Source organism: Mytilus californianus, unplaced genomic scaffold (assembly GCF_021869535.1).
Source record: "Mytilus californianus isolate M0D057914Y unplaced genomic scaffold, xbMytCali1.0.p SCAF_8, whole genome shotgun sequence".
NCBI classification, from domain to species: Eukaryota; Metazoa; Mollusca; class Bivalvia; order Mytilida; family Mytilidae; genus Mytilus; species Mytilus californianus.
In genome coordinates, this window is record NW_026262734.1 from 37,821,840 (window position 1) to 37,849,763 (window position 27,924).

Consider the following 27,924-nt stretch of genomic DNA (forward strand, 5'->3'; position numbering starts at 1 on the left):
AAAACCCAGTTTGGTGTCAATTTGACAGCTCATTCCTTATTAGTTTTTGCCATGGCATTTTCAGTTTTTCTTCGGTGTATGAGTTGAAAATGTCTTTTTGGTATCTTTTGCCCCTTTATTTTTTTTTACAGATAATTTAGATAAAGTGTAGCAGTGCAGCATTATAATAACAGAATTGTTTTATTCATGTTTATTGCAATGCTGAAAACATTTAATACATAGCACAGAAGTGAGATGAAAGTGATAACTTATTAAATTTGATTTAATAGTCAAGACTGATGCATACAAACAAACACTATAATAAATACCATATATTATGCATGATCAAACTGTTTTTACTAATGTACTTTGTACCTAACTTGATTTATTAGTGTGTAATATAATGTCTACTACATATTGTACTATGCTCCTTGTTATCCATTTAATGGAAAATAAACATTTCAATTTTTCCCTCATGAAAATGCACTGTATATATGCTTGATTATTAATTTTCACATAAAACACCATCTATTAAAAACAAAGAAAATAAAATATATACAGTGAAGTTTATGATGTCTCACATATTTTTAAAACAACATAATTTCTATGTTGTTGATTACAATTTAAGAAAGAATGCTGTTTTAAATTTTAAAACATAAATTAACTTACAGCTCTTTTCATAATGCTAGCAAGACAAAGAATTGTTTGGCTTGCTAGCTTTGTTTGTGTCAATGTTTGCTCAAGCATTGTCATTAAGATTGACATATGAAAACAACATAAAAAGGCGGATTTTAACTTGTATACATTATACTGTAAATTCAGAAATTATTGCGATGTTTTTATTATTGCGAAAAATGCGACAGGGTTATAATCGCAATAATTTAAACTCGCCTTTGAAATTTTTTATATGAATCAAACAGGATTTTTCTCAATATCGCTAAAATTAAAATCGCATTTTAGTCTAAAATGATATAATCGCAATAATAAATGCACGCAATAATTTCTGAATTTACAGTATTTAAATTTGATTGGACATTATCAAATAATCAAATTTATCTTTACACAGGTTTAACTCCGCCTACTTATATTGTTTGCAGTTATCAATCTTAATTACAATGCTTGAGCAAACATTTATACAAACAAAGCAAGTAAGTCAAACAAACCTTTGCCTTGCTAGCATTATGAAAAGAGCTGTAAAGCTGTTTTTTTTTTCACGAGATAAATAGCAACTTAAATACATTTAAGAGACATCATATAGAATAATAAACAAAAAATTGTCCATAGGACACAATTCCCTGCTCAAACTATCAACTTTCTATGTTCGGTTTACTCTGAAATCTGATAAAAACTTCTATGGTAAAGCTACCTTAAACCAAAACTTTAACCTTATACAGGACAGAATCTGAAAGATGGGGAGACGAACAGACAAGAAAACATAATGCACCCCAACTATCGTATGCAGGGAATAAAAAACATAAATCCATATTTGATAGTTGAGAGAAGAGAATTTTGGTTGTAGTCATGCTCTAGACATTTAAATATCAAATCAATCCCTGTTTAACAAACTTCATAGAACAGGTATATGGACATAGGGCTTAATTCTAGTTTTTCTGAGATGAATTTAAAATAGAACCATCCACATAGCAGAACAAATATCCCTGCTTCCCCTTTTAGGTATCCTCAAATATCTTGTTAAAATACTGAATAGTATAATAAACTGTTGAAACAGCAAGAAATGTCTCGCTGTCTAATTTTGAAAGTAAAATGCAAATGTTGAAATAAAAATGGCAATTCTATAATGTGTAAACTATACAAAACATTCAAAGACAATGAACCATGACTGAAGATGCAGGGCCAAATAATCTCAGTGGAAATTAGAAATACTAATTATTATACAATTACATACCATATAAAATTGACATATCATAAGCCGCTCCCCTAAACAAAAACTTTAACATGTCAACTATGAAAAGTTTCAAAGACTGAGGGTGCTGGGCCATATAATCTCTATGGAAATGAGACTTGCAAATGATAATAAAACTGATACCAAATATCATTGACTAACAATTAGTGGTTCATCTTAAACTGACCTGATCATATTTTTAACATGCAAACTATGCAAAAGTTTCAAAGTCAATATACCAAGACTTCAAATAATCTCCATGGATGTGAGAAGTGCAAATGCTAATACAACTGCATACCAAATATCATTGGTCTATATAGCTACCACTAGTGATTTCCCTTAAACTGACACAATACCTATACATTGCTGAAACTGCCAGCAGACACAGCACTGTTTTCTCTCTTTCGTGACTTGGCCAAGGCGAAAGAACATCTGATGAAGCATGTGTGAGGTTTTGCATTCACAAAGTGCAGATTGAATAATATAAAAAAATTATGAGTGCAAAGGGGCCTGCCCCTTGTATATGTAAATTGACTAAAATGCCCTCCTCATATGCACATCTTCATATTAAGATCAGTGCAAAGTTTTATGACACTGGAAGAAGCCAAGTAGGAGGAGTTGAGTCCAAAATGTGTATAGCATACTGAATAGTTAATTGGTTTTACAACATTTACAATCATCCAGAATATTCTTTAAGACATGTTTGTAATACATACAAAGAGTAAATAACAAAAAATTTATTAAGTGTTGTTCTAACATGTTGACTTCCTATTCAGATCACTGTAAAACTACAAAAATTCAAACAGTTATGATCTTAACTGTAAAACTATGAAAAAGTACAAACAGTTTTCTTATATTACCCAAAATTTGTATATTTCACTAGTTTGCTCCCAAGGGGTTTTGTACTGAGTACATAATTTGACAATTGTAAGTCTGAGAGCGTTGTATTCATTATGACATTAAAGTCAAAGTTTATAATATAGGAAAAATTTAGAAAATGTCAGGCGATTGGCAGCCCTCATAATTCCTTGATCTTACTTTTTTTCAGTAAGCACAATATACTCTTTGTCAAAACACTTTGATTAAGCATCATATTCAACTGTAACATGAATATGTTAAAGGGAGATAATTTCTGTACTACAAAATACAAAACTTTTGCATAAACATGTCATGCCCATAGAAGATCATTAAAAAAATTATTTTCATTATATCAATAAAATTTTAGTTATTTAAGGAATGACTGTAATATTTTTTCTGTCTATTCGAAATAACATCAAAAATGTGTTGCACACTGAATAACCTGCATAGCGGGTTATTTGAAAGTGTGCACCACATTTTTTAGGTTATTTCGAGTAGACAGAAAAAATATTACAGTCATTCCTTATAATTTAATTCTAAATTCCATTTTTAAGGAGTAAATTTTGAAAAAAAACGTTGGTGACAACACAGTCACATGACAAAATTATGTCTATGAGCTGATAGACATAACATTTTCAGCCAATCAGGAGACGTGTTACATCCAAAATTAAATTATTTTCAATTTGACATAAATTTCAAAATGACAAAGAAAACATAAATTCAAGTCTGCATTTATCACTGACACTATCTGGATCTTTTCTTCAACATCCACACACAGTCATCATCCCTTGTTTAAAAGTCTTTCTCTGGTTTGATAAGGTAAATTCTACTTTTACTACCTACTGCCAACAGTGGTCTACTACCTATTTTATCATTGTCTATACAGTATACTCCTTGAGGGAGATCTGTCAGTAAGCCTTTTGTCTGAAAAAAATAAAAAACCATTAAAATCTATATCATTACTCTAACAAGTGTTCACATTAAAAATTTGTCCAATTTATAACTTCTGGTAGCTTTAATACACCAGTGGTTTGAATTTATTATTGTGACTGATTGTGTTATTTTCTTCTCTAAACTTTGCTTTCTTGTATTAATGAAATCATTGTGCTTAGCAAATTATTTGCTGTGTCTGGTGCAGTAGCTGTGACATGTATATATCTTGTTCCTCAAAACTTGCTCCCTACTTTTGCTGGTGCGTTTTCTGGGAATATATTTATAATATGCTCCCAAACAGAGCATAAATGGTTGAAGTGTATATTTCAGTCTACAATGGGTTCATATGCTGGAATATATGAGCAAATGCATGTTTTTTTAAATGTGAGAATATGAACCATATTTTTTGGTGGTGTTCAATAAAAAAGGAAACAGTTTATTAGTCCTTGACTTTGAAAATATCAAAGTATTTAAAGTCTATCAAGTTACATTCCAGATTTTTATAAGTAATTTTTATTTTTGCAATTCAAGTGCTAAAAAATCCTTTATGGTTGATAATATGTTATATGGCATACATACACTTAATGTAAACCAGTTTACTACTTTTGCCATGTTACCATCGGACCCTCCACATAGAACGCTCTCCTTAGCCAACCACTGACAACAGTAAAGCTAAAACATAAAAAAAAACATTTGTCATCATATAAACCAGTTTTCACACTCTTTCTGCAACAAAAACTTACAGGCTTTGTCATTTTTAATGACAGTTTCAGAATACATTGTTAAAGAAATCATAAACAACTTTGATTAATCAAAGTGCTTGTAAGCACTGAAGGGTAAATTTTGCTTTAATTTATCAGTGGGAAGTCAAATTATACATTGCATTGTATAAAGCATTGGTTGTAGTTTGATTCAACTACAATTATGGACAAAGGAAGATAACTCCAATTTTAAAGATTACTTTAACAATGACATCATTGATATTTTTAGAACAAATATTAGATTCCAGCTCCATGCACAAATTATGTAACTTTCTTGACAAGTATAACATCATTTTGTAACTTGAATATCTGAGCATATCTTTCACTGATAAATTTCTGGAAATGTTCATGGATAGGATGTTTAGAATGTTATGATCAATGCACTATATTTTGTGTATCTCAAAAGTAGTGATAAACCTTGGAAGATTTAGATATCAAGTCAGTACCATCATGACCATAGGGTTTTGATTGCATTTCATGCAATTTTTACCCCCCAAAAAACTACATTTGGGCAAGCCTTCTTGTACAGAAATCATTGTACAGTTCAAAGTAGAGTAGAATCAGAGCTGGAACTGTGAAGGAGAAATAGTTGTTAGCTTAAAAGAAGCTACGGTTCCATAGAAATTCAAGTGTATTTCTAGGATTTCTGCCATTTTTTCACAAATTTCAAGGGCATTTCCAGGTCTGAAACAACTGAGATAACATTCTAGGCTTTTTATAGATTTCAAGATAGAGTGGAAACCCTTATAAACTAAATGTGCTAATTAAAAATTTGTAAGGGAACCGTGTGTCTCGCCTGCAATTGGTGCTGTCAGTGCAAAAGTGTAATGTTGGCTTAAAAAGTGAGTCCATTTATCAGTAAAGTACAGAATTTAAAAAAAAATTACAACTTTTTCTTTAGATGCTTTTTCTTGGTCTTGAAGATTAGCTTCTGTTCAAGTTTTATAACAGTCCATGAAGGTTTACAAATTAATCATGTCAACAAAATTTAATCCCAGACTGTCTGTAAATGTTTACTGTAAAACTAATATAAAAATAAGGAGATGTGGTATGATTGCCAATGAGACAACTTTCCAACAAATGTTCAAATGAACTGGATGTAGCAAACAAGTAAGTCCATCTATCAGAAAAATACTAAATATGAAAAAAAATATAGGTTTGCCTCAGACATTATCTCTTAATCATTAAAAAGCTTCTGCCAAAGTTTCATAAACTCTATGAAGGTTTGACAAAGTAATTGATGTGTAACAAACCCCAGACTGTATCTACTTGTTTACTGTAAAAAACAAAATCCATTTATTAGTGAAATAGGGAAAAAAATTTTGCTCTGGATACTGTATTTAAGTCATAAACAAGCATCCATCCAAATATCCTAAATTTCCATGAAGGTTTGACAAAGTTATTGATGACTGAAAAACTTTAACCTCAGACTGAGCTGGAGTGTTAATTGTAAAAAAAATAAGTCCATTTATTAGTAAAAAACGGAAAAATGAAAATAGATATTTTCAAAATTTCACACTGGATACTGTCTTTTGTTCATAAACAAGCTTCTGTCCAAATTTCATAAAATTTCATGTAGGTTTGACAAAGTTATTGATGTCTATAAATAATACTTTAACCAAAGACTGAACCTAAATGTTGATGGTGCCAACGCCGACATCTAGGATCGCTTTGTTTTGCTGTCGCGAAATTTATAGGCTCGACAAAAATTGTTATATTAATAGATATAAATATCAATATTGCTCAGACAGCCCACAATGAGTAAGACCCCGTTCACACTAGGACATTTAGATCGATTTAAACTAGATCGGTTCACTTTAGATCGGTTTAAGGGCTAATGTGAACGCTTTGAATCGATCTTTAATCGGTCTAAACTAAAACACCAAAAGAGGTAGTTTAGTTTGAATCGATCTAAAGTGAACCGATCTAACTTTAAATGTGAACGCAAACATCGGTTTAAACTTGTACGATTGAAACGAAAATAATTTATGCGCATGTTAAGTGTAATAACATAACATCCCTGTATATATTGGTGGTTCGTTGTTTAATTCACATTTCTCTGTTATCAGAACTTTGTGTAAACAAACAGGGAAAAAAGTTGTCTTCGCCGTTGCATAAATTTGCAAAATATGTCTTTTTTTCTTCTGTTGATTTTTTCTTTTCAGAAACCGCAGCATTTCTTCATGTTGTGACTTCTTTGCTACAGTTTTTTTGTTTCAAAATTCATGAAAACTGCAAGAACACCAGTATGAAAATTTGAACATGTGATTCAAGAGAAACAATAACTTCGTCCATTTTTTTAAGTGTGTGTATCAACACATAAATTTGATTATTTCTATTTATACACAATGTTTACAGTTTTACAAGTAAATGGGTCAGATCGATTGCATTTTTACTTGTAGTGTGAACGCAGTGGTTCAGATTAGACCAACAGAGATCTTTATGATTAAAGATAATGTGAACGCTAACTGGTTTTATTTAGATCGATTCATATTAGATCGATTAAAAAAAATGCTAGTGTGAACGGGGTCCTACAAGCATAAATCATTTCTGACAACTAGTCTTACCTGACAATGACACAAAGGTTCAGAGGGGATATCTTTCATCTTTCTTCCAGTATCAAAATCCCAAACCTGAAATATATTATCTGCATTGTACAGGTACTTAAAGAAAAAGTTTCATGTATAACAATACAAATTTCACAATTAAATGTGGTTTCAAGTACTGTAAATTCAGATATTATTGTGATATTTTAAAGAATGAAACACTTTCAGGTTTGCAATAATAAAAAATTGCATTCATAATCTTAGTAGTGATTTTCCTTTATAAAATTTTTGCAATTATTTATAATTAGATTTTCATTTTTGCCGGTTCAAGGATTCACAATAATTAATGCATCCATTAAATTCTGTATTTACAGTAATACAAAAATACAGAAATGATCAAAGGTAAAACCACAAAATATAAAAGGTAAGACACCAAACATGAAAATACAAAGAATGAAAGATATAACCAGAAAATGACAGCCTTATATTTCAAAGAAAAGGTTTCTGTCAAGAGTCAACGAAAAAGAATAAAAGTCTCTAGATCTTAAAAGGACAGGGTTGTATTTTATAAAGAATATCTAGAACATTGAACAAAGTGGCACCCTTTGTTTTCATGTTTTTAGTGTAAATGCAAGAGTAGAAACAAGCTGATGTGTTCCACTGATCAAGGAAGCAAAATCCTTCTTAAAGCAGTCATTCCACAGCTTTGTCTGACACTGGCAAAAGTCTGATAAAATCCCTGTTAATTTGGTAATATTTCCCATAAAGTCTGGAGAAAAATTGATTTAGTCAAAAAACATGTTTGTTTAACATGTAAAATTTTAATATCAAATCCAAGTTAACAGTCTTTTATCGATTTTTGTTCACAGAAAGATTACAAATGACTAGCTTGTGGTTATCGGATATGTACTATACTGAAACCAGATTAGGTAAAGATATGAAAATATATGATTTTCCAGCTTGCGAAGAAAAAAAAGCCATCCCACGGACCATGATAATTTTTAAAAAGGCAACTCTAAAGTAAAACACAAGTTTTTTTGCTTTGTTGAAATACATCTTGGTTGATAAAAGGCGGCAAATAAATCAAAATATCACTACAGCCAAAATACTCAAATTAAAGGAATCAGTCAGAACACTTGGTATGGTTTTAATGTAAATCAAGGCAAACATCAAAGCATAAACAGTCATCACACAAATACAATTGTGTTTATTTATAAATAAGGTATTTAGCCTGACATAAAAACCTACCTCTAATGGACATTGTCTCCTCCATGAACCAGTTAATACTGCTTTTTTACCAATAGGATCAATATCTATTGCATCACCACATATATGTGGACCACTTATTGATCTGGAAACAAAAAAAATATCAGTTAGAATCTCATCTATTATGAAAAATTACCATGATAATAACATAAAATGGGCGCAGCTTGATACGACCGCAGAGGTCGAACCCAGAACAGTTGGGGCAAGTATGGACACAACATTCAAGCTTGATACACACTGAATTTGGATTGTGATTAAATATTTGACACAGCATAGGTTTCTGACACAGAATGAATGTGGTCTAAGAATTTATAAATTATTAATTGACCTATTCAAACCATATCATTATTATTTGCTTTTACATATAAATCAGAAATAACAAATTTAAAATGAAAAATTTTAAAGAAAAAAAACGGAAAAAAAAATCCCTCCCCCCCAATTTTTGAACCCCCTTATGATTCATCACCCCCAAACTCAATCTAAGCCTTCCTTTTATGGTATGGTACCTTGCAGTACAATTTCAGAGAGATCCATACACTTGAACACAAGTTATTGTCTGGAAACTAGAAAAATGCTTGTCTTTTTGCCCCCATTTTGGCCCCTAATTCCTAAAATTTTAGGGCAATTACCCCCAAACTCAATCCCAGCCTTCCCTTTGTGGTATGGTACCTTGCAGTACAATTTCAGAGAGATCCTTACACTTGAACACAAGTTATTGTCTGGAAACTAGAAAAATGCTTATTTTTGGCCCCTTTTTGGCCCCTTATTCCTAATCGTTTTGGGCATTTACCCCCAAACTCAATTCCAGCTTTTCCTTTGTAATATGGAACCTTGTAGTACAATTTCAGAAAGATCCATACACTTACACACAAGTTATTGTCATGAAACTAGAAAAATGCTTGTTTTTTTGCCCCCATTTTAGCCCCTAAATCCTAAAATTTTGAGGCAATTACCCCTCAGAATCAATCCCAGCATTCCCTTTGTGATATGGAACCTTGTGGTACAATGTCAGAGAGATCCATACACTAACACACAATTTATGTCCGGAAGTTACAAAAATGCTTATTTTTGGCCCCTAATTCCTTAACTGTTGGTACCATAACCCCCAAAATCAATCCCAACCTTCCTTTTGTGGTATTGAACCTTATCGTAAAATTTCATAGAGATCCATTCACTTAAACTAAAGTTAGAGTGCGAAAACCAATGTGTCTTTGGACGATGACGACGACAACGCCAACGTCATACCAATATCCGACTGCAAAATTTTTTTGCGGTCGTATAAAAACATGGTAGCGCCTAAAACTTAATTCTTAGGAGGTCCAAAAGTTGAGGTAGAGGTAGAATAGAGTTTTGTATAAGTTTATAAACTCTTAGAAGTTCAGGGCATATAAATGTTGAAAATATGCGGCACAGCCCTATATTTTGACCTTTGAATAAAATAGTAGTGCATATCAACTTTCCGTTCTGGAATATAATTTTTCATGAAACTTCATAGTTAAAGTGGCACATTTTTAGCCGCAAAGGGAGTTCCTATGGGAAATTGCATTGTCTATATTTACAGAATTGCAACCTTGATACATTAAATACACACCTAATGGAATGCTTCTTTCTGTCATCCCAATACTGAAATACAATTGTTTCAAAATTATTTTCATTGGTTTTTTGTTGTTATACTGAATGAAGTATCAGGATTTATATTGTCCTGGAAATTATGATACAGTGGATAATTTTTTGTGGGCACTAATTTTTGTTGAGGAAAAAATTGTATTTTTGGTGCTATTTGATTTCATGGTTTTATCAATGGCAAAGTCTGCATTCAAGCATAGAGAAAATGTGTATTTATTGTATTTTCTTTTCTTTTTTTTTCTTTTGCTTTATACAAATTTTACTTTTATATTTTTAATCATGAAGGTTAATAGGTTATGATATCAACTTCAAAATGATGTTTTTCTTCAGATATCTGATTCTACATATTGTTCATAGTCTGGTGATTTCACTTGTTTTTTGCTAACAAAACTATTTCTATGTCCCAAGTTAGGAACCTCGTTGGGAGTTGTCGTATATCATATCTGAATATTTTTCATTATTGACATTATTCATTATTATGGTTGTCAAGGAGCCTTCCATATATACTGTAAATTCAAAAACATTTGCATGCATTTATTTTTTGGCAAATTTTGAAGAATGTTAAAAAGAAAACGAGATATATTATTGTGATTTTGAAAAAGTAATAATGCTATCAAAATGCATGTTTATATTTTTGCAATACCATACCAACGCATTTTTCACCATAAAAACATTGCAACATTTCTGAATTTACAGTATAAATATTTGCAGTTACAAGATGGTGTCTTTAGAATAAACTTAATTGTCTAATTTTCCACTTACATGCACTGTGTCATCCCAGCCTCCAGAAAGGAATAGATGAGGTTCATCAGGGTGATACTGAGCTGCAAATACTCTAAAACAATGGCCATCTAATTTCTGATGAGTATCACTGAAAATCAGGTGTAAATGATTAAGAAGCAATAATGCAGGGTGTTGTTAATCAGGGTGGTACAATGCTTACTGTATATCCCATGATCTCTTAAGAAGTTGCTTTTTTCTCTCGCATAACTCTTTTAAAAATAATTGATTGGCACTGATTTTTGAACTCTTCAAGAACATTGATGATATAAACCTATAAAATAAATTTCATAAAAATCTGACAAGAATTGTACATGAGAGTGCTAACAATGCAATTTTCCATAAAATTAATGTTTCCAAGGGGCATTACTCTTTTAAAAATAACTGATTGGCACTGATTTTGGAATTCGTTCCAAGACATTGCTGATATAAACCTATGATCTAAGTTTCATAAAAATCTGGCAAGAATTGTACACATGAAGAGCGCTAACGATGCAATTTTCCATAAAATTAATGTGTCAAAGGGGCATAACTCTTTTAAAAATAATTGATCGGCACTGATTTTGGAACTTGTCCAAGACATTGCTGATATAAACCTATGATATAAGTTTTATGCTAACAAGACAGGACAGACGGACAGACACCCGGTATTTCCATGTCCCCCGCAACACGTTACCTGGGGGAAAATAACTCTGTCTAGTAAGTGGAAAATTAGATAACAAACAGGGTACCAGATAAATTATAATTCTTTATAAACAAGTTATCTATATATGCATAGTAATTTAGAGAAATTCCCCAAAAAATATATTTTGAGCATATGTTTTTAATGGTATGTGATTTATTTGTGATGCTTTCAATAATTTGCAAAAACAAGATTTACATAAAATAAAACATAAAATTTGAGTGTATACATATATAAGGTTTTAACTTCAAGTAACAAACAGACAAAAACTGACAAATGCTGTAACCAAGTGCATGAGTATAAAACGTTCTATTAATGTGGTTCCCATCTAAGTTGTGAAGTAAAATAAGTAACAATAACTTTCAAAACACTTTAATACAATACTTTGGTATAAAATGAGATGTGGTATGATTGCCAATGAGCCAACTACCAAACCTAGTCCAATTGAAGCAGATTTAAGCAAGTATAGGTCACTGTACAGCCTTCAACAATGATCAAAACCCAAACCATATAGTCCGCTATAAAAAGCTTTGACATACCAAAATGAAACAATTCAAACGAAAAAAACAACGGCCTTATTTAATTATCAATGGTGTCCATAAAAGTTTGGAAAGGATGACTTTAACTATACCACTATGAACCCTTGGTTATTATAAATCATGAAAGCATGAAATGCAAGTCACATTTATCTTTTCTTTTAAACAGAGTCTGTGCTCTTTTCTCTTTTCAAACTGAAAAATACAACTTTTGTCAATTTCCCCAGTTTTCCATGACAAATGTCAGAAGAAAATAATCAAGGTGAGTGAAGTTATTTTTCACAAATAACTGATGATCCTAATTCATATAATACCAAATATTCTATCGATACAGCAAAAGGAATTTTTTTAATACCATATATATTTTTGTAATTTATTCCAAAAAGCATAGATATTGATAAAGTTTCACACTGTGTCGTTGTGCATTCCTTTACCAAATGTCTTTAAAAATATACAAATACTTGCATTGGAGAAAAAGAGAGAGTTGATATGCTGCAATAAAAAAAGATAAACAACATCAACAATTTTTAATAAAAGAATGATTGAAATGTATATCTAAATCATAAAATTACTTATCTTACCTGTGTGAGCCTTTCCACTAAGGAAAATTCAATAAAATTCTACTGCATCTGAAAAATTCCAACGTGCATTATAAGGCAATTCAGTGACTATTGGGCTAAAGGTTGTTCCAGAATCAAACACATGGAAGGCATGGGAGACACTTTTTATAGACCCCAACCATAACAGAACATATTCATTTTATTTATAATTCTTCAAAAATTCTAGGCAAAATGCAACCACCCACAATTAACTATCTTGTTTGCCTCCCATCCACCTCTCTATTTTGGAACAGCCCTGGTAACAAAAAGGAAAATTTACCGCTAATTTGTGTGAATTTCATAAAACATGTAAGTAGTCATGTCCTTTAAAGATCTCCAACAAAAAAAACCATTCCAAATCTATCGAGAGGAAAAAATTCTATGACAACTTTATTGATCAGTAGTGTGAATGACATTTCTGTTGAAAGTTAATCAATGCAGCCATTTTCCATCTCTCTTTAATACCAGTCCACATCAAAGATTTTCCCACCATCAGCTAGAGACAAATCTCTTAAACTGTAAGTGTTCCAACTCCTGACATGAATTGCACAACAATAATACTCAATCAGAAGCATTTCAGCATAATGCCAGAAAGAAATACCTTTAAAAAACCTTTTAACATATATATAATTTTTTTCATCTTTTTCATTTTCTATATCATCCTCAACCTTTATATATCTATATGTATAACTTGGCTCAAATGTAAGTATTTTTTTCCTTGTTGTTCTATCTTACACATCCTATATATATATATATGTATACCTTGGGTCTAATGTAAGTATTTTTTTCCTTGTTGTTCTATCTAACACAACCTATATATAAATATATATATATATACCTTGGCTCTAATGTAAGTATTTTTTTCCTTGTTGTTCTATCTTACACAACCTATATATATATATATATATATCTATACCTTGGCTCTAATGTAAGTATTTTTTTCCTTGTTGTTCTATCATACACAAACAGTTCAGGTGTTTCTCCTGTGGTGACGAACCGTAGGCCATCGGGACTGTATGTCACGTTCAGTGACTGTCTGTTTTCTATCATTGTATTTAGACAAGAACCAGTGGTGTAGTTCCATAGTTTTATATGACCAGATGCATCTAACAAAATTAACAGATTAAAGTTAAAACAAATCAATATGAGAATTCTATTCATGATATACATGTATAGTTCAATGAAGTTAGAGGATTTAATAAATTCAGACAGGAATGAGGATTTTTATTATGCTCACAAGTATTCTCTTATGTCCTGTAAATCTATAACAGTCAAGGGTAGAACTCTCATGATGTTCATAGTTTTAAACCACCACTCACAAATTCAGGAAACTTCATTTGGTGTTTGATTCCCTTTCTCTCTCTTCTTTGGGTTGCTGTCGCTTCCATGTTTAAATAAAATGCTTCGCTGGGGCGCAGCTTGATACGACCGCAGAGGTCGAACCCTGAACAGTTGGGGCAAGTATGGACACAACATTCAAGCTTGATACAGCTCTGAATTTGGATTGTTATTAAATATTTGACACAGCATAGGTTTCTGACACAGAAAGAATGTGGTCTAAGAACTTGAATTTTTTTAATTTACCTATTATGGTCCAATGTCCAAAATCAAAATACATGGTTAGATTCAGCATATCAAAGAACCCCATATATTCAATTTTTGTTGAAATCAAAAAAAGTTTAATTTTGGACCGCAACTTGGACCAACTTGAAAACAGGGCCCATAATCAAAAATCTAAACACATGTTTAGATTCAGCATATCAAAGAACCCCAAGAATTCAATTTTTGTTAAAATCAAACTAAGTTTAATTTTGGACCCTTTGGACCTCAATGAAGACCAATTTAAAAAACGGGACCCAAATTAAAAATCTAAAAACACGGTTAGATTTGGCATATCAAAGAACCCCAATAATTCAATTTTCGATGAAATCAAACAAAGTTTAATTTTGGACCCTTTTGACCTCAATATGAACCAATTTGATAGCGGGGCCTACAAATAAAAAATCTAAATACATGGTTAGATTCAGCATATCAAAGAACCTCATATATTCAATTTTTATTGAAATCAAACAAAGTTTAATTTTGGACCCCAATTTGGACCAACTTGAAAACTGTGCCCATAATCAAAAATCTAAATACATGTTTAGATTCAGCATATCAAAGAACCCCATATATTCAATTTTTGTTGAAATCAAACAAAGTTTAAATACTGGACCCTATCTTGGACCAACTTGAAAACTGGGCCCATAATCAAAAATCTAAACACATGTTTAGATTCAGCAAATCAAAGAACCCCAAGAATTCAATTTTTGTTAAAATCAAACTAAGTTTAATTTTGGACCCTTTGGACCTCAATGTAGACCAATTTAAAAAAACAGGACCAAAAATTAAAAACCTAAATACACGGTTAGATTTGGAATATCAAAGAACCCCAATAATTCAATTTTCGATGAAATCAAACAAAGTTTAATTTTGGACCCTTTTGACCTCAATATGAACCAATTAGATAACGGGGTCCACAAATAAAAAATCTAAATACATGGTTAGATTCAGCATATCAAAGAACCCCATATATTCAATTTTTGTTGAAATCAAACAAAGTTTAATTTTGGACCCCAATTTGGACCAACTTGAAAACTGGGCCAAAAATCAAAAATCTAAATACATGTTTAGATTCAGCATATCAAAGAACCTCATATATTCAATTTTTGCTAAAATCAAACAAAGTTTAATTTTGGACCCTTTGGACATTAATGCAATTTGAAAACTGGACCCAAAATTAAAAATCTAAATACACTGTTAGATTCGGCATAACAAATAAATAAATGTGATCAAAGATTTTACAAATCTAATGCGCCATACTGTGCAATTAAAGATTACTTCTTGAAATTTTTCAATATTTGAAATTTGAAAAAAAAAAAATATTTGAAGAATAATTCTTTTTAATTTCTGAAATCTGAAATGAGAAAAAATTGGCCCCCCACAATTTCTTTTTATCCCCCCCCCCTTTTTTCCCCCAAAAAATTCTTTCCCTCAAGATATGGTCATAATCTCAATTCAAATTTCCAATGGAGTTGGCAACCATAATTACCCATTTAAATTTACCATAGTGCTAACTTAATCTATTTTATAATAGAATTAATAAAAATATAGTGTCAAATCTTTCATATGGATTTTTTTGTAAAAAAAAAAGATGAAAACATTTGCAGATATTTTTACTGGTCTTCCTTTATAAATATGCATTTCTTTAAACATAATTTAAAAGCAGTGTAAGGGAAGTAACCAAAACGTTGTATTTGGATTACCTCCCTTACACTGTTTTAGATTATCTTTATTGTTCATTAACCATTACTTTATACATAATTTAAAAGCAGTGTAAGGGAGATAATTTCAATGATGTATTTGATTTATCTCCCTTACACTGCTTTAAATTATGTTTTGTACTAAAGTATTTGTCCATTAACCAGGACAACCTTGTTTTTCCCCCTTTTTTGCCCCTAATTCCTAAACGGTTTGAGCCATAACCCCCCAAAGCAAATCCTAACCATCCCTTTGTGGTATGGAAACTTGTAGTATAATTTCAGAGAGATCCATACACCGTTCCACAATTATTGTCTGGAAACTAGAAAATGCTCATTTTTGGCCCCTTTTTGGCCCCTAATTCCTTAACTGTTGGTACCATAACCCCCAAAATCTATCCCAACCTTCCTTTTGTGGTATTTAACCTTATGGTCAAATTTCAAAAAGATCCATTCACTTAAACTAAAGTTAGAGTGCGAAAACCAATATGTATTCGGACGACGACGCCGGACGACGACGCCGGACGACGACGATGCCGGACGACGACGACGACGACGACGACGACGACGACGACGCCAACGTCATACCAATATACGACCACAAAATTTTTTTGCGGTCGTATAAAAATAGCTGAAGACAAATGGCTGTCATAGTGACAGCAAACCAGATTTTCCTGCAGAGGTCGAACCCTGAACAGTTGAGCAAGTATGGACACAACATTTAAGCTTAAAACAGCTCTGAATTTGGATTGTGATTGAATATTTGACACAGTATAGATTTGTGACACAAAATGAATGTGGTCAAAGAACTGAAAAATTTGAAATCAGAAATTTACCTATTATGGTCCAATATCCAAAATCTAATAACATTGTTATCATTAGCATATCAAAGAACCCCAAGAATAAAAGTTTAATTTAGGAAAGAAAAGATGAAAAAAAATCCAAAATGTCATTTATCATTAATACAATATCTATTAAAAATCTATAAAACTTATCTGAGATTATCTTCAAAATGTCTAATAATGAACAGTAAATTTCAAACTTTATTTATACTGTCCTACAGATCTTATCATCAACACTTAGGAAACAGAAAATTTTCAAATAAATCTGGCATTCCAATGCCTCGTTCACACGTACATTTAATTCGAATTGAATTCGAATCGAATGCGAATCGAATTCGCTAATCGCGTTCACACACTCTTCTTTTTTAATTCGAATTGATTCGAATTGGCTAAATCGCATTATCCAATTCGCATTAAAAATGCGTTTTTGTTAATACGAATTAAAAGTTAACGTCGTTAGGACAGTAAAGCGAATTTGACGCGAATTGCAATTCGAATTAGAATTTACGTTTGGACGTTAAACGTTTCGAATGCGAATTAAACTAATTCGAATTAGTTAATGCGAATCGAATTCGAATTACGTGTGAACGCAGCACAATTATAATTGTGTGATAAGATATTTACCAGATGTTTTGTTATCTATTAACAGGTGAAAATTATTTAAAAACACTTAATGTAATCAATCTGTATATATATAATTAATAGTTCCCAATATTTTTTCTTTCATTTGTCACAAACTAATATAGATCTGCAACTTACCTATCAATGTCAACAATTTTATCTACATAATGTAATGTAATGAAATATATCCTTTAATAAAAATAGATTATTATCTAATGAAAATAATATTTGCAAATCACAATTTCTGTTCAAAGGGAAATAACTCAATCGTATAATAAGTATATATTTGGACTTCTAAAAAGTTGAAAACCCAAAAACGAGAGAAGCTAAGATCGTGAAAATTGAACTTGACCTTCATTTAGTCACAGGAAGCAACATATCAAAATTTGAAAAAAATTCGTCAACGCATTTGCATGTTAATGAACGGACACTGTTTGGCAGCCGCCCGCCAGCCCGCCGTACATCCCCAAATCAATAACCGATTTTTCCTTCGAAAAACAGATAATCTGATTAGTACAACTGGCACTTACAAGTTTTGTCTGACCTATGTATAACTGGGTTTTTACATGATGCCAGAAGTTTTTTCCAATTCTGCCACTGAAGCCAAAAACAGTGTGTCTGATTTGTGTAACTTGTGTTTGGGTGTGGTGTGTTTAACAACACAGGGGATGACAGAGAATCTGAGTTTGCCTCTTTGGCTGGTTTCTTACATGATACCAGAAATTGTTCTTTATTTTCTGACACCACAGAAGAAGACAGAGAATCTGATTTGCAAGCCCCACTTTGGCTGCTTTCTTACATAATGTTAGAAGTTGTTCTCTATTTTCTGACACCACAGGGGAAGACAGATAATCTGATTTGCAGACCCAACTTTGGCTGCTTTCTTATATAATGTTAGAAGTTGTTCTCTATTTTCTGACACCACAGGGGAAGACAGGAAATCTGATTTATTGAACCAGTAAATAAATGATATACTCACATGATGCCAGTAGTTTATTTTCCTCTACCGCTCCAATACACGGGAATACAGGAAATCTAATCTGTGTGACTGGTAGATGAAAGTTATCTATATCCTCATCTCGTAGACGGAGTAATAATTGGTTTTCAATGTGGTTATATACCTGTAGTTAAAATACTACCAATCAGTTCAATAGTAAAACATCATATCTTAATCATATTTATAATAACCAATATACTGTACAGATGAAAGGTCAAAAATCTTTTCAGAATACATCTCTAGCAATAATATTCCATAAAACTTGAAAAGTTTTAAAAATATTTTTTGACAGATAAAAACAGAAAATATGAGGAATATATTATATTTAATAAACTGTTATCATGGTTATAAATAGAATTAATGAATTCACACTAATCTTAATCCCCTTTTAAATATATTTAACATGTTTATCCATATCCTAACCATCCCATGGTAGCATGTTCTCCTCTACACTCTACTGCAGTAGGTTGTGGGTTTTACCACCAACTGTGTCAAACCGAACACTTTAAACTTTTTTACTTTTTCTGCTAAAGCATGCAACATTTATGTCAGATTAGATAAAACATATATAAGTTTGTCTTCAATATTCCTGAAATATTTGCTGCTGGGCATTAAACAACATCATAAAAATGAGCAGCACCACTAATCTGATTCAAACTCATTACGTTAAAGGAAGATCAATTATGGCGGACAACAACCTATGACAAACACATGACTACAGCATGTAGAGATTCCAAGCTTGGGACAGGCTTATAATGTGGCAGGGTTAATGTTTGTAAGTGCTCACTCCACCCCACTAACCTGGGCCAGTGGTGTAATAGTACAACAGTAAAATTACTTTGACTTTTACTGTAAATGTAAATAGAAAATGTTAGACACTATATATGTCCTTTTCTACATGTTTGAACTTTTTGACACAAGGTCCCTGACAATGTCTGACAACAACTATTGTTGTATGATGTCAGAGGAGTGAAATTTACAGGATTTCTTGCACATGTGAAGATTCTAGGTTTTTGATTTGACTGGGAAATCACAATAACCAATGTAATAAACACATTTACTACTTATACTTACCAAAATTACCCCATCAATTAGACCAATAGCAAGCTGTGAACCATCAGGTGTAAATTTGCAGCACATAACATCAGTATGACAATCACTAAAATGTAAAGTTATTTACAGCATTTAACACAAGTTGGACAATCACTGAAAATGTAAAAGTTATTTACAGCATTTAACACAAGTTGGACATCATTGAAAATGTAAACTTATTGAACTGACATTTCCATTCCAATTCATCATACACAATGTATTATAAGCAAATCAGCTAATCTCTATATGTTAAGGTTTTAGTACTAAGCCCGCCTCCAGGTGCGGGATTTTCTCGCTGTGTTAAAGACCCATTGGTAGCTTTGAGCTGTTTTCTGCTCTTTGGTCGGGTTGTTGTCTCTTTGATGCATTCCCCGTTTCCATTCTCAATTTTATGATTAGAGTAGTGATATTGAGATTTGCTTTATATTTTTTTCTTTTATTAAATTGAAAAATAACACAGGCTGAGAGGAACTAAGTATGTCATGAATATGTGACCATATAAAAAAATTTATGCTACTCATTTACCATGCTGACAGTATATGAACAATAATTTTGAAGAGTGAATTACTCCAGTGCAAAATATCTCAACTAAATATTCAACTTAAACATAAGAAACCATGTGACATGCACCATTGAGACTGCCAGGTTTATATCCACTGTACATATTGTCATGATTGTCATGAATGTCTACATCTTAATTTTTCATAATTGGTAAAATCACTAAATATGTACAAATGTAGCATGTAATTTTATTTACAGCACAATTTATACATGTACATGTACACTGTTGAGATTGAAATGACAAGTACACAGATACATTGTGTGTACATGTAACCTGGTCCGAGTACACAGTTATCGTCCTTTGATTTTCGTTGTCCACAAATATAGTCCCTAGTGTGGACAGTGTGTTACTTGCCAATTTTTTTTATACCCCTTCCAAATTTATTTCTACATGTTTTATGCCTCAAATAGCAAGTAGGGGGATGAAATTACACTGTAAAAAAAATTTGGGTCATGAATTTTAAAGTCAAGTAGTGATTTGGTACAGCTGAAAAAGGTTAAAAATAAGCACTTCGGAAGCTGTCAAAAGATTTCAAGACCCCCTTAACATAAAATTGTCCATATTTTGAGTTAGAGCCGATGAAGTTTTCTATAATTTTGATATAATTTGTCTCAAAAGTAGTACAACACACTGTAAATATATTATTGAGAAAGCGCAGGTGGGATTTTTTTAATTTTCATTTATTGTCTAAAAGAAATGCACTACGAAATAACTGTGTACTCGGACCTAAGAGGTGAAATCAGGAAATATAGAATCTGTACTTTGGCAACTTCCCTGAATGATTTGATGGTGTCAATTTGTCCAATACCATGAAACTAAAGGATTTAAACTTTTATTTGATAGAATTTCTGCAAAAATGACCAATTTTGGCATTATATGGTCAAAATAAGCATTTCATAGCTTTTTCAATTTTGATGCATAAGTGGCATTCTGACTTTCTATCTGACAGGTTTTCATGTGTCAATATTTGTGTTTCTATGCTTTAATCCAGTTGTATTACTCATTTGTGAACTCTAAATCTACAGAAAAGAAGATTATCTCAGAAAATATGTGCAAAATGTGTTGTATAAATGACCCTCGTCTAACGCCCTGTTTGGATCAAGTTAAATGTGAGGAGCTTGGTACATAAAAGTTGAAGTCCATAATAAAGACCTCACTAAATTTGTATAAAAAGCACTTAACAATGTCTTTTGTAGTTGTTTCATTTCACATAATATCTTTCTTTTCTTCTGTAGGATAGCAAGTGGTTCAAATATAAGCCTGTTGAGACTAAAATTGCCTGCAAGTTTTTTACTAAAAAGTGAAAAATCTTTGTATCAGACCATACTGTCTGCAAAAAAAGTTGAATGCAAGAGTCTTTTTGTGCTCAGATTTATTGTATCATGTCACCTGAGTATAGAAATGATAGAAAAGACACACATTTTTATTTCCTATAGCTTCAATATGCATTTTTAAATGTAAATATGTGCTACGGCCTAAATTGACCCTAAATTATTTTCAGTCTTACTTGGCCTAAGACCCTTTTAAACTAATATGATATGTTATTTGTAAGTTTTCTTTCCATTTAAAGTACATTAAATACATATGTAAGGATTATTTATAACCAAAAAGCTTCACAAATTTAAAATTGCTGGAAAATATTACATCTTTATGTAAGGCCCCCCTTTATTGGAAAACCTCCATTTTTAGGCATAGGCGCATATAAATTTGACTTTTGAATAATTATGCTAAGTCTGATATATCAAATGAGTACTCTATTGCTTTTAGTACATGATATATTATATATTAAGGCATTTTAAAAGTATTTTTTTGCAATATTTTAATTTTAAAAGCCCCAAATGTTGATAGTTGAAATTTTTCAATTTTAACGTCAAAATTTAACACGCAAAGTTGAATATAGAATTTATCATATTGTCTATAATATATATCTTATTGCCATGAAACTTTGTAAGCAGTCTCATAATTTATTAAGCTTTGGTCATACCAAGTTTAATTGAGATTGGTCAACTTTTTCTATCCTATTAGGTCCGAGTACACAGTTATCGTCCTTTGATTTTCGTTGTCCACAAATATAGTCCCTAGTGTGGACAGTGTGTTACTTGCCAATTTTTTTTATACCCCTTCCAAATTTATTTCTACATGTTTTATGCCTCAAATAGCAAGTAGGGGATGAAATTACACTGTAAAAAAATTTGGGTCATGAATTTTAAAGTCAAGTAGTGATTTGGTACAGCAGAAAAAGGTTAAAAATAAGCACTTCGGAAGCTGTCAAAAGATTTCAAGACCCCCTTAACATAAAATTGTCCATATTTTGAGTTAGAGCCGATGAAGTTTTCTATAATTTTGATATAATTTGTCTCAAAAGTAGTACCACACACTGTAAATATATTATTGAGAAAGCGCAGGTGGGATTTTTTAAATTTTCATTTATTGTCTAAAAGAAATACACTACGAAATAACTGTGTACTCGGACCACCTGTACCATATTGTGTCAATTTTAAGTAGAGTACATTTTTCAGGATTACATTTATATTAAAATTTTATTGGTTGTCCAAAACATGACTGATGGATCTGATGCATGTAAAACTTTTTGTGTTTCTGACTGTGATTTGCTAAGAGATTGCTTTAAACTTATCGACATATTATGTTGTTTAAACAAAGAATCAGTATTTACAGTTAACAATAGAGTAAGATATAAGGACTAAGGAGAGTCTACCATTCAATAAAGTGCTTTAATCATTCTTTTTAAAACCTACATGTATTTTGCCAAAAAATATGAAAAAAGATTCAACTTTATACATAATGCATGTACATAGATTACATAAATTTGTGCATGGACTGAATACAGCACAAAAGTTTAAAATTTCCAAAAAGTTATGCACATGAATGCACTTTTGTCAGTCCTTGTATTGAATTCAGTAAACAAAAGAATTCATTATATTTAATCTTAACAATACACTTCATTAGTTGTGCTCTACATAACCTCTTTACTTACACCAGTTATCATATAAAACTAAAACAATCCCATCTTGTAACATGTGTAAGGTTATTAATAGGACTTTTATTTAGAAATCAAAGGTCGCTACAATCGGTAAATATATTGTAAGGATTCATGATTGAACTTTACTGTTAATAAGTAGGATGCATGATTCATTTCCAGTTGCAATCAATAGTCTAGACAAATGTTATTGTTCCCTTTATCTCTAGATATTACATAAGTACCTGCTTTTATTGAGAGAAATGTCTAAAATTATAACCTAGTCAGTTCCTATTCAATTTCTGTAGATTTATTATTATTCATTGGATACCAATTTTTGTGGATTTCATGGGTACATGGGGAACCACATATTTAAATGTTCAACGAATTGTAAATTTAACTTTAAGAATATATGCAGACTTTGGAAAAACCATGAAATAAAAAATTCACGAAAATGCAAGTTTTTCTCAATCTACGAAAATTGGTATCCACAAAAAAATATGAATCCACAGTATTATGATTAATGAGCAGTTTTACAACATAGAGTGTTTATTTTCATTAATTTTGTTGAATCTCTAGGAAAAGCCAAGAAGGGTAAAAACATAAAATTAAGCAAACATTTTAAGAGTATAGTAATCTTATTACTGTAAATTTATATTCAGAAATTAATGCGAGGTTTTCATTAATGCGAATATTGCAACTCCTTGAGTAACGCAATAATAAGAACTCGCATTCTGATATATGATACATATATATGTAAGAAGCTTTTCCTTAGATTGCAATAATTAAACTCGCATTTTTGTTAATTCTTCAAAAATCGCAATAATAAATGCACGCAATAATTTCTGAATTTACAGTATATATATTGCCCTCAATATCATAATCTGAATAATGTTCTTGCATTCAACCTTATAGGGGCATAAGCTCAAATTTAGATAAAAAAATTAAAATACATGTATTATTTTTTTTGTTTCATTTATTCGAGTAGAATTTTAAATAATTTTTCGCAATAAGCAGTCAATTTGTTTCCATTTTGTCAAAATAAGCTTAAAATATAGCTAATGAATTAATGGCTTGCATGTCAATAATTTGGATCCATTATATTCATGCGACCTTCATATTAAGGTTGAGTTGGAGATGGGTTAGGCATGTGCTTATAGAATTGAAAATAGAAACCGGGAATGTGTCAAAGAGACAGCAACCAGACCAAAGAGCAGAAAACATCCCATTGAAGGTCACAAATGGGTCTTCAAGGCAGCGAGAAAATCCTGTCCCCGGAGATGGGCTGGCTCCTAAACAATAAAGTACACTAGTTTTTGTATGTTCTTTAAATAAGTGTTAAAGGAATACTTAAGTTTGTGAAAAAAAAACCAATAAAAATATGAAAAATCCCTCATATCTTATGTCACTTTTTTAGAATATAAACACTTGAGATTAAACTTACATTTATTTGTACCTGTACTTGTACATGTAACTGATGATGGAGAACTAGAATACATGTACATTGTACATGTAACATAAATGATTTAACCGTTTTGTTTTAGTTTTTTGTATAGCCTTTCTGTTCTGAGCTATCTTTGCAAAAAAGTTGATCACGATATGTAGACAATAACTAAGTTGTCAATTTCAATTTGTATTCCATAAAACACTAATGAGAGCTGTACAACTGTACAACAAACATTTGTATGACAAATAATCTGTTTCAGATTAGAAAAATCATGAAAAAAATCTGGAATTTAATGATCTTTATCATAGTTTACAAACTTGATGGCAATGGAAATTTTAAAACTGTTTTTTTTGAAAAATTTATCCTTTTTTCAGCTGGGAAAAATTGGTCCAGAATTTTCAAAAAAGTTTTACTAAATTAAGGGTAATTGACCATATTTTGGAAATTGAAAGGAGGAGGCACAGAAATATAAAAAGAGAAGAAAGTTTATGGCAATATTGTTGTTTAAATAAAATAGATGAAGAAGAACCTTTTATCAATATACGAAAAATGAAATTTGAGACTAAATTTTTACAGAAAGCTAAAAATACCTATTCAAATTAAATTTTATGATATGATGATTTTGATAAATTTGTTTGTGTCTTTCATGTCCATCAGTTATATATATGCAGTATGCTGCTCCATTCATTAAAGTCATGGTCACTGAGGAGAGTGGACTTGAATGAGCTGGCAACTGAATAATTAGTAAATACATTGTATATATGCCTTGCACTTTTATTACTCTTATGATGTATCGTGTTCTGTGTTGACATTATTTTTTTAATTTCATGTATGTCATCAAACCTATTGGGGTATAATAAATAATTCATGCACAATAACCATGAACATGATTAACAGAATCCTGGAGTTCAAAGAAAGTCGATATTGAAAGAAAAATAGCAAATGATTTGGTTGAAAATTATAAGAATGAAGCATATTTTTTCTCGAGTTATAGATGTGTAAACTGGGCAGTTGACTCACAAACTGTACATAAAAGTACTTTGTTCAGTTTGAGTTAATCTGCCTAATTTACACACCAATAACCTGTAGAAATTGTGTTTCATCATATAATGTTTGCATGCAGTAAATGTTACATTTGTACTTCATAGATTTCTGATGTTATCACATGACTATTGTGTGTAAATAGAAATTGTACATGGAGAAATGTGAACCAAAATGTTTTCAGTATAACTATCCACATCCAGTTTTTGGTATATATATACATTGTATGCAAGTGGACACTAAGTACAGAACATTGATAAAATATGTAAATATTGGTGTGTTATGTTTATGGTAAATAGTTGGCAAAAATAGACTGGAAATAAGAAAAAAAATATAAAATGGTTAAAAATTTATTGTATCAAGTAACCAAATTCCTTTGGGATTACAATAAGTGACTGTCATTTTGACTGTATCCAGGAATGGAAGGTATCGGGTCCAGTCGCTCCAAATATGCGTTTGCACCGTACACGTTCACACGTTTGCACATCAGTGTTTCTGTTGTTCCCTTGTTTTCCTCTTATAGTTTATGTGTTTCCCTCGGTTTTAGTTTGTAACCTGGATTTGTTTTCTCTCAATCGATTATTGACTTTTGAACAGAGGTATACTAGTGGAATTATAGTTATCTCGTACCATTGTAAACTCGTACCAATGTCAACTCGTACCACTAAACAAAAACTCGTACCAATGCAAACTCGTACCACTGCTAACTCGTACCACGGTAAATTCATACCATTGTAAACTCGTACCAACTTATTTAAATGCATTCAAATGGTGTTTAATGATGAATATATACTTTAATTTCACTCAATACCTCTTAAGTCTGTAAAATGTATATAATTTGAAATTACAATAACCAATTTGTAGCTAATTTTCCTTGTCTAATTGAATAGAGAAAACCGTGGCAGATTGGCTTTGTTGTCTCCCTTGAATAGACTCTTTTTTAAACTTTTACTAACAACTATTTGATTTAATTTTTAATCATTCCAAATTAGTAACATTGAATAGATTTGGGTATTTTTCTATTGTTTCTAAAAGGAATTTTATTTAATGAAAGAATTTATTGATTGTGTTTTAAAGGTTTAAAATTGTTTATGACCAACAGTTGGAAAGTATGAAATTTATTTTTCTACAATATTCAGCACATTTCAGCAGAATATGACCATGCTTATATAAGTTGATTAGTTAAAGATAAAAAAAAACAAGTTGATTAGTTAATAATCAACCAATAATCACACAATCAAAGGAATTTAATATATTTATTAGCATGGTAATTAAGAAATTACATTCGTATTTTTGTCTAAGTTTTCATTAAAATCTGGTATATAAATTTCAAAGATATTTTAATTTTTTGTATAAAGCTTAAAAAAAAAAATAATCATAAAACATTCGTATTTTTGTCTAAGTTTTCATTAAAATCTAGTATAAAATTCAAGTAATTCAACTTTTTTTATTTAGTTTACCAAAAAAAAAATCATAAAACATTCGTATTTTTGAATATATTTTTAATGGTATGAGTTTGCAGTGGTACAAGTTCTGATTGGTACGACTTCCCAGTGGTACGAGTTTACGTTGGTACGAGTTAACTTTTTTGGTACGAGTTTACGTGGTACGAGTTTACAATGGTACGAGTTAACTTGCTTCCTACTAGTGTTGCCTTTATTTGCCCCCTGGAACCATAATGCACCCTAATTTTATTCAAATACAGATTTTGTTAATTAATTATTAGATGTTTTTTAGATGTATAAATAAAAATATTAATATTTTCTGAATAAAATTCGGGAATTTCAAAATGAATTATAATATAAAGTGCATGAAGTAGGAAACCTGTTTACGTTTTTAGAATGTCACTTTATTTTGAGCAATAAAAAAAATTTATTTATACATGTTATAGCAATACACCAACTAAAACACATTAAAAAATTATTCAACACAAAACCAATAAAAAAGGTGTTAACGTGTGGGGTGCAAACGTGATTTAGGGCGAACAGACCCGGATTCCTTCTGGAGCGCTTGATTTCTCCACCAGTGCCAGTGGGGGCTGTGATGCCCAATCTATAGTTTTCTGTGAAGTGTTTTATGGTGGTTCTAATATTTCTTTGGCCATGGGATATGTTTTCTTTCTTCATCAGTTTAATATGGTTTTTGATTGTTCCCTTGGGATCTTCCCATTCACCTCCCCCTTTTTTTCACTTTGCGTATGCAACAACTAATCAACTGGAGAAAGTGACTTTGTTCGTGCGAGTGCAGTATTTTAAAACTTACATTGTATTGATCAGTTTAAGAAATTTTTCCAAATGAGGTCCAGAATCACGTCGGTGATGTACAGTTTCATGTGAAATATCCGGATCTTGTGAAAATGAGAGTCCTCGTGTAGGTGTATGAGTTGAGGAATTTGCAGGTGCCTCAGTGGTGTCAAACTTAAAACTTTCTTCTTCTATAATTCCCGACGACAAAGTAGGGTCTGGTAGTGAGTCTATCATATTTGACCTCAAACTAACCGTCTACTCTGATCAATCTCCTTGCCTTCTCAAAACAAAACAGGATCGCAGGTAATTTAAAGGTAATTTTTAATTGGCC

General features: G+C 31.3%; 1 protein-coding gene across 1 annotated transcript; it reads right to left on the minus strand.

Moving 5' to 3' along the window:
* Positions 1-178: 178 nt before the first annotated feature.
* LOC127711682 (uncharacterized WD repeat-containing protein alr2800-like) lies at positions 179-27,890 on the minus strand. The gene is made up of 11 exons (XM_052217792.1): positions 27,610-27,890; positions 19,303-19,387; positions 18,211-18,352; positions 13,386-13,575; positions 12,336-12,362; positions 10,635-10,743; positions 9,838-9,869; positions 8,229-8,331; positions 7,002-7,067; positions 4,253-4,345; positions 179-3,664 (listed from the first exon to the last, which is right to left on the minus strand). The coding sequence occupies exons 1-11, from the start codon at positions 27,825-27,827 to the stop codon at positions 3,533-3,535; spliced, it is 1,197 nt and encodes a 398-aa protein (XP_052073752.1). The 5' UTR covers positions 27,828-27,890; the 3' UTR covers positions 179-3,532.
* Positions 27,891-27,924: the final 34 nt, after the last annotated feature.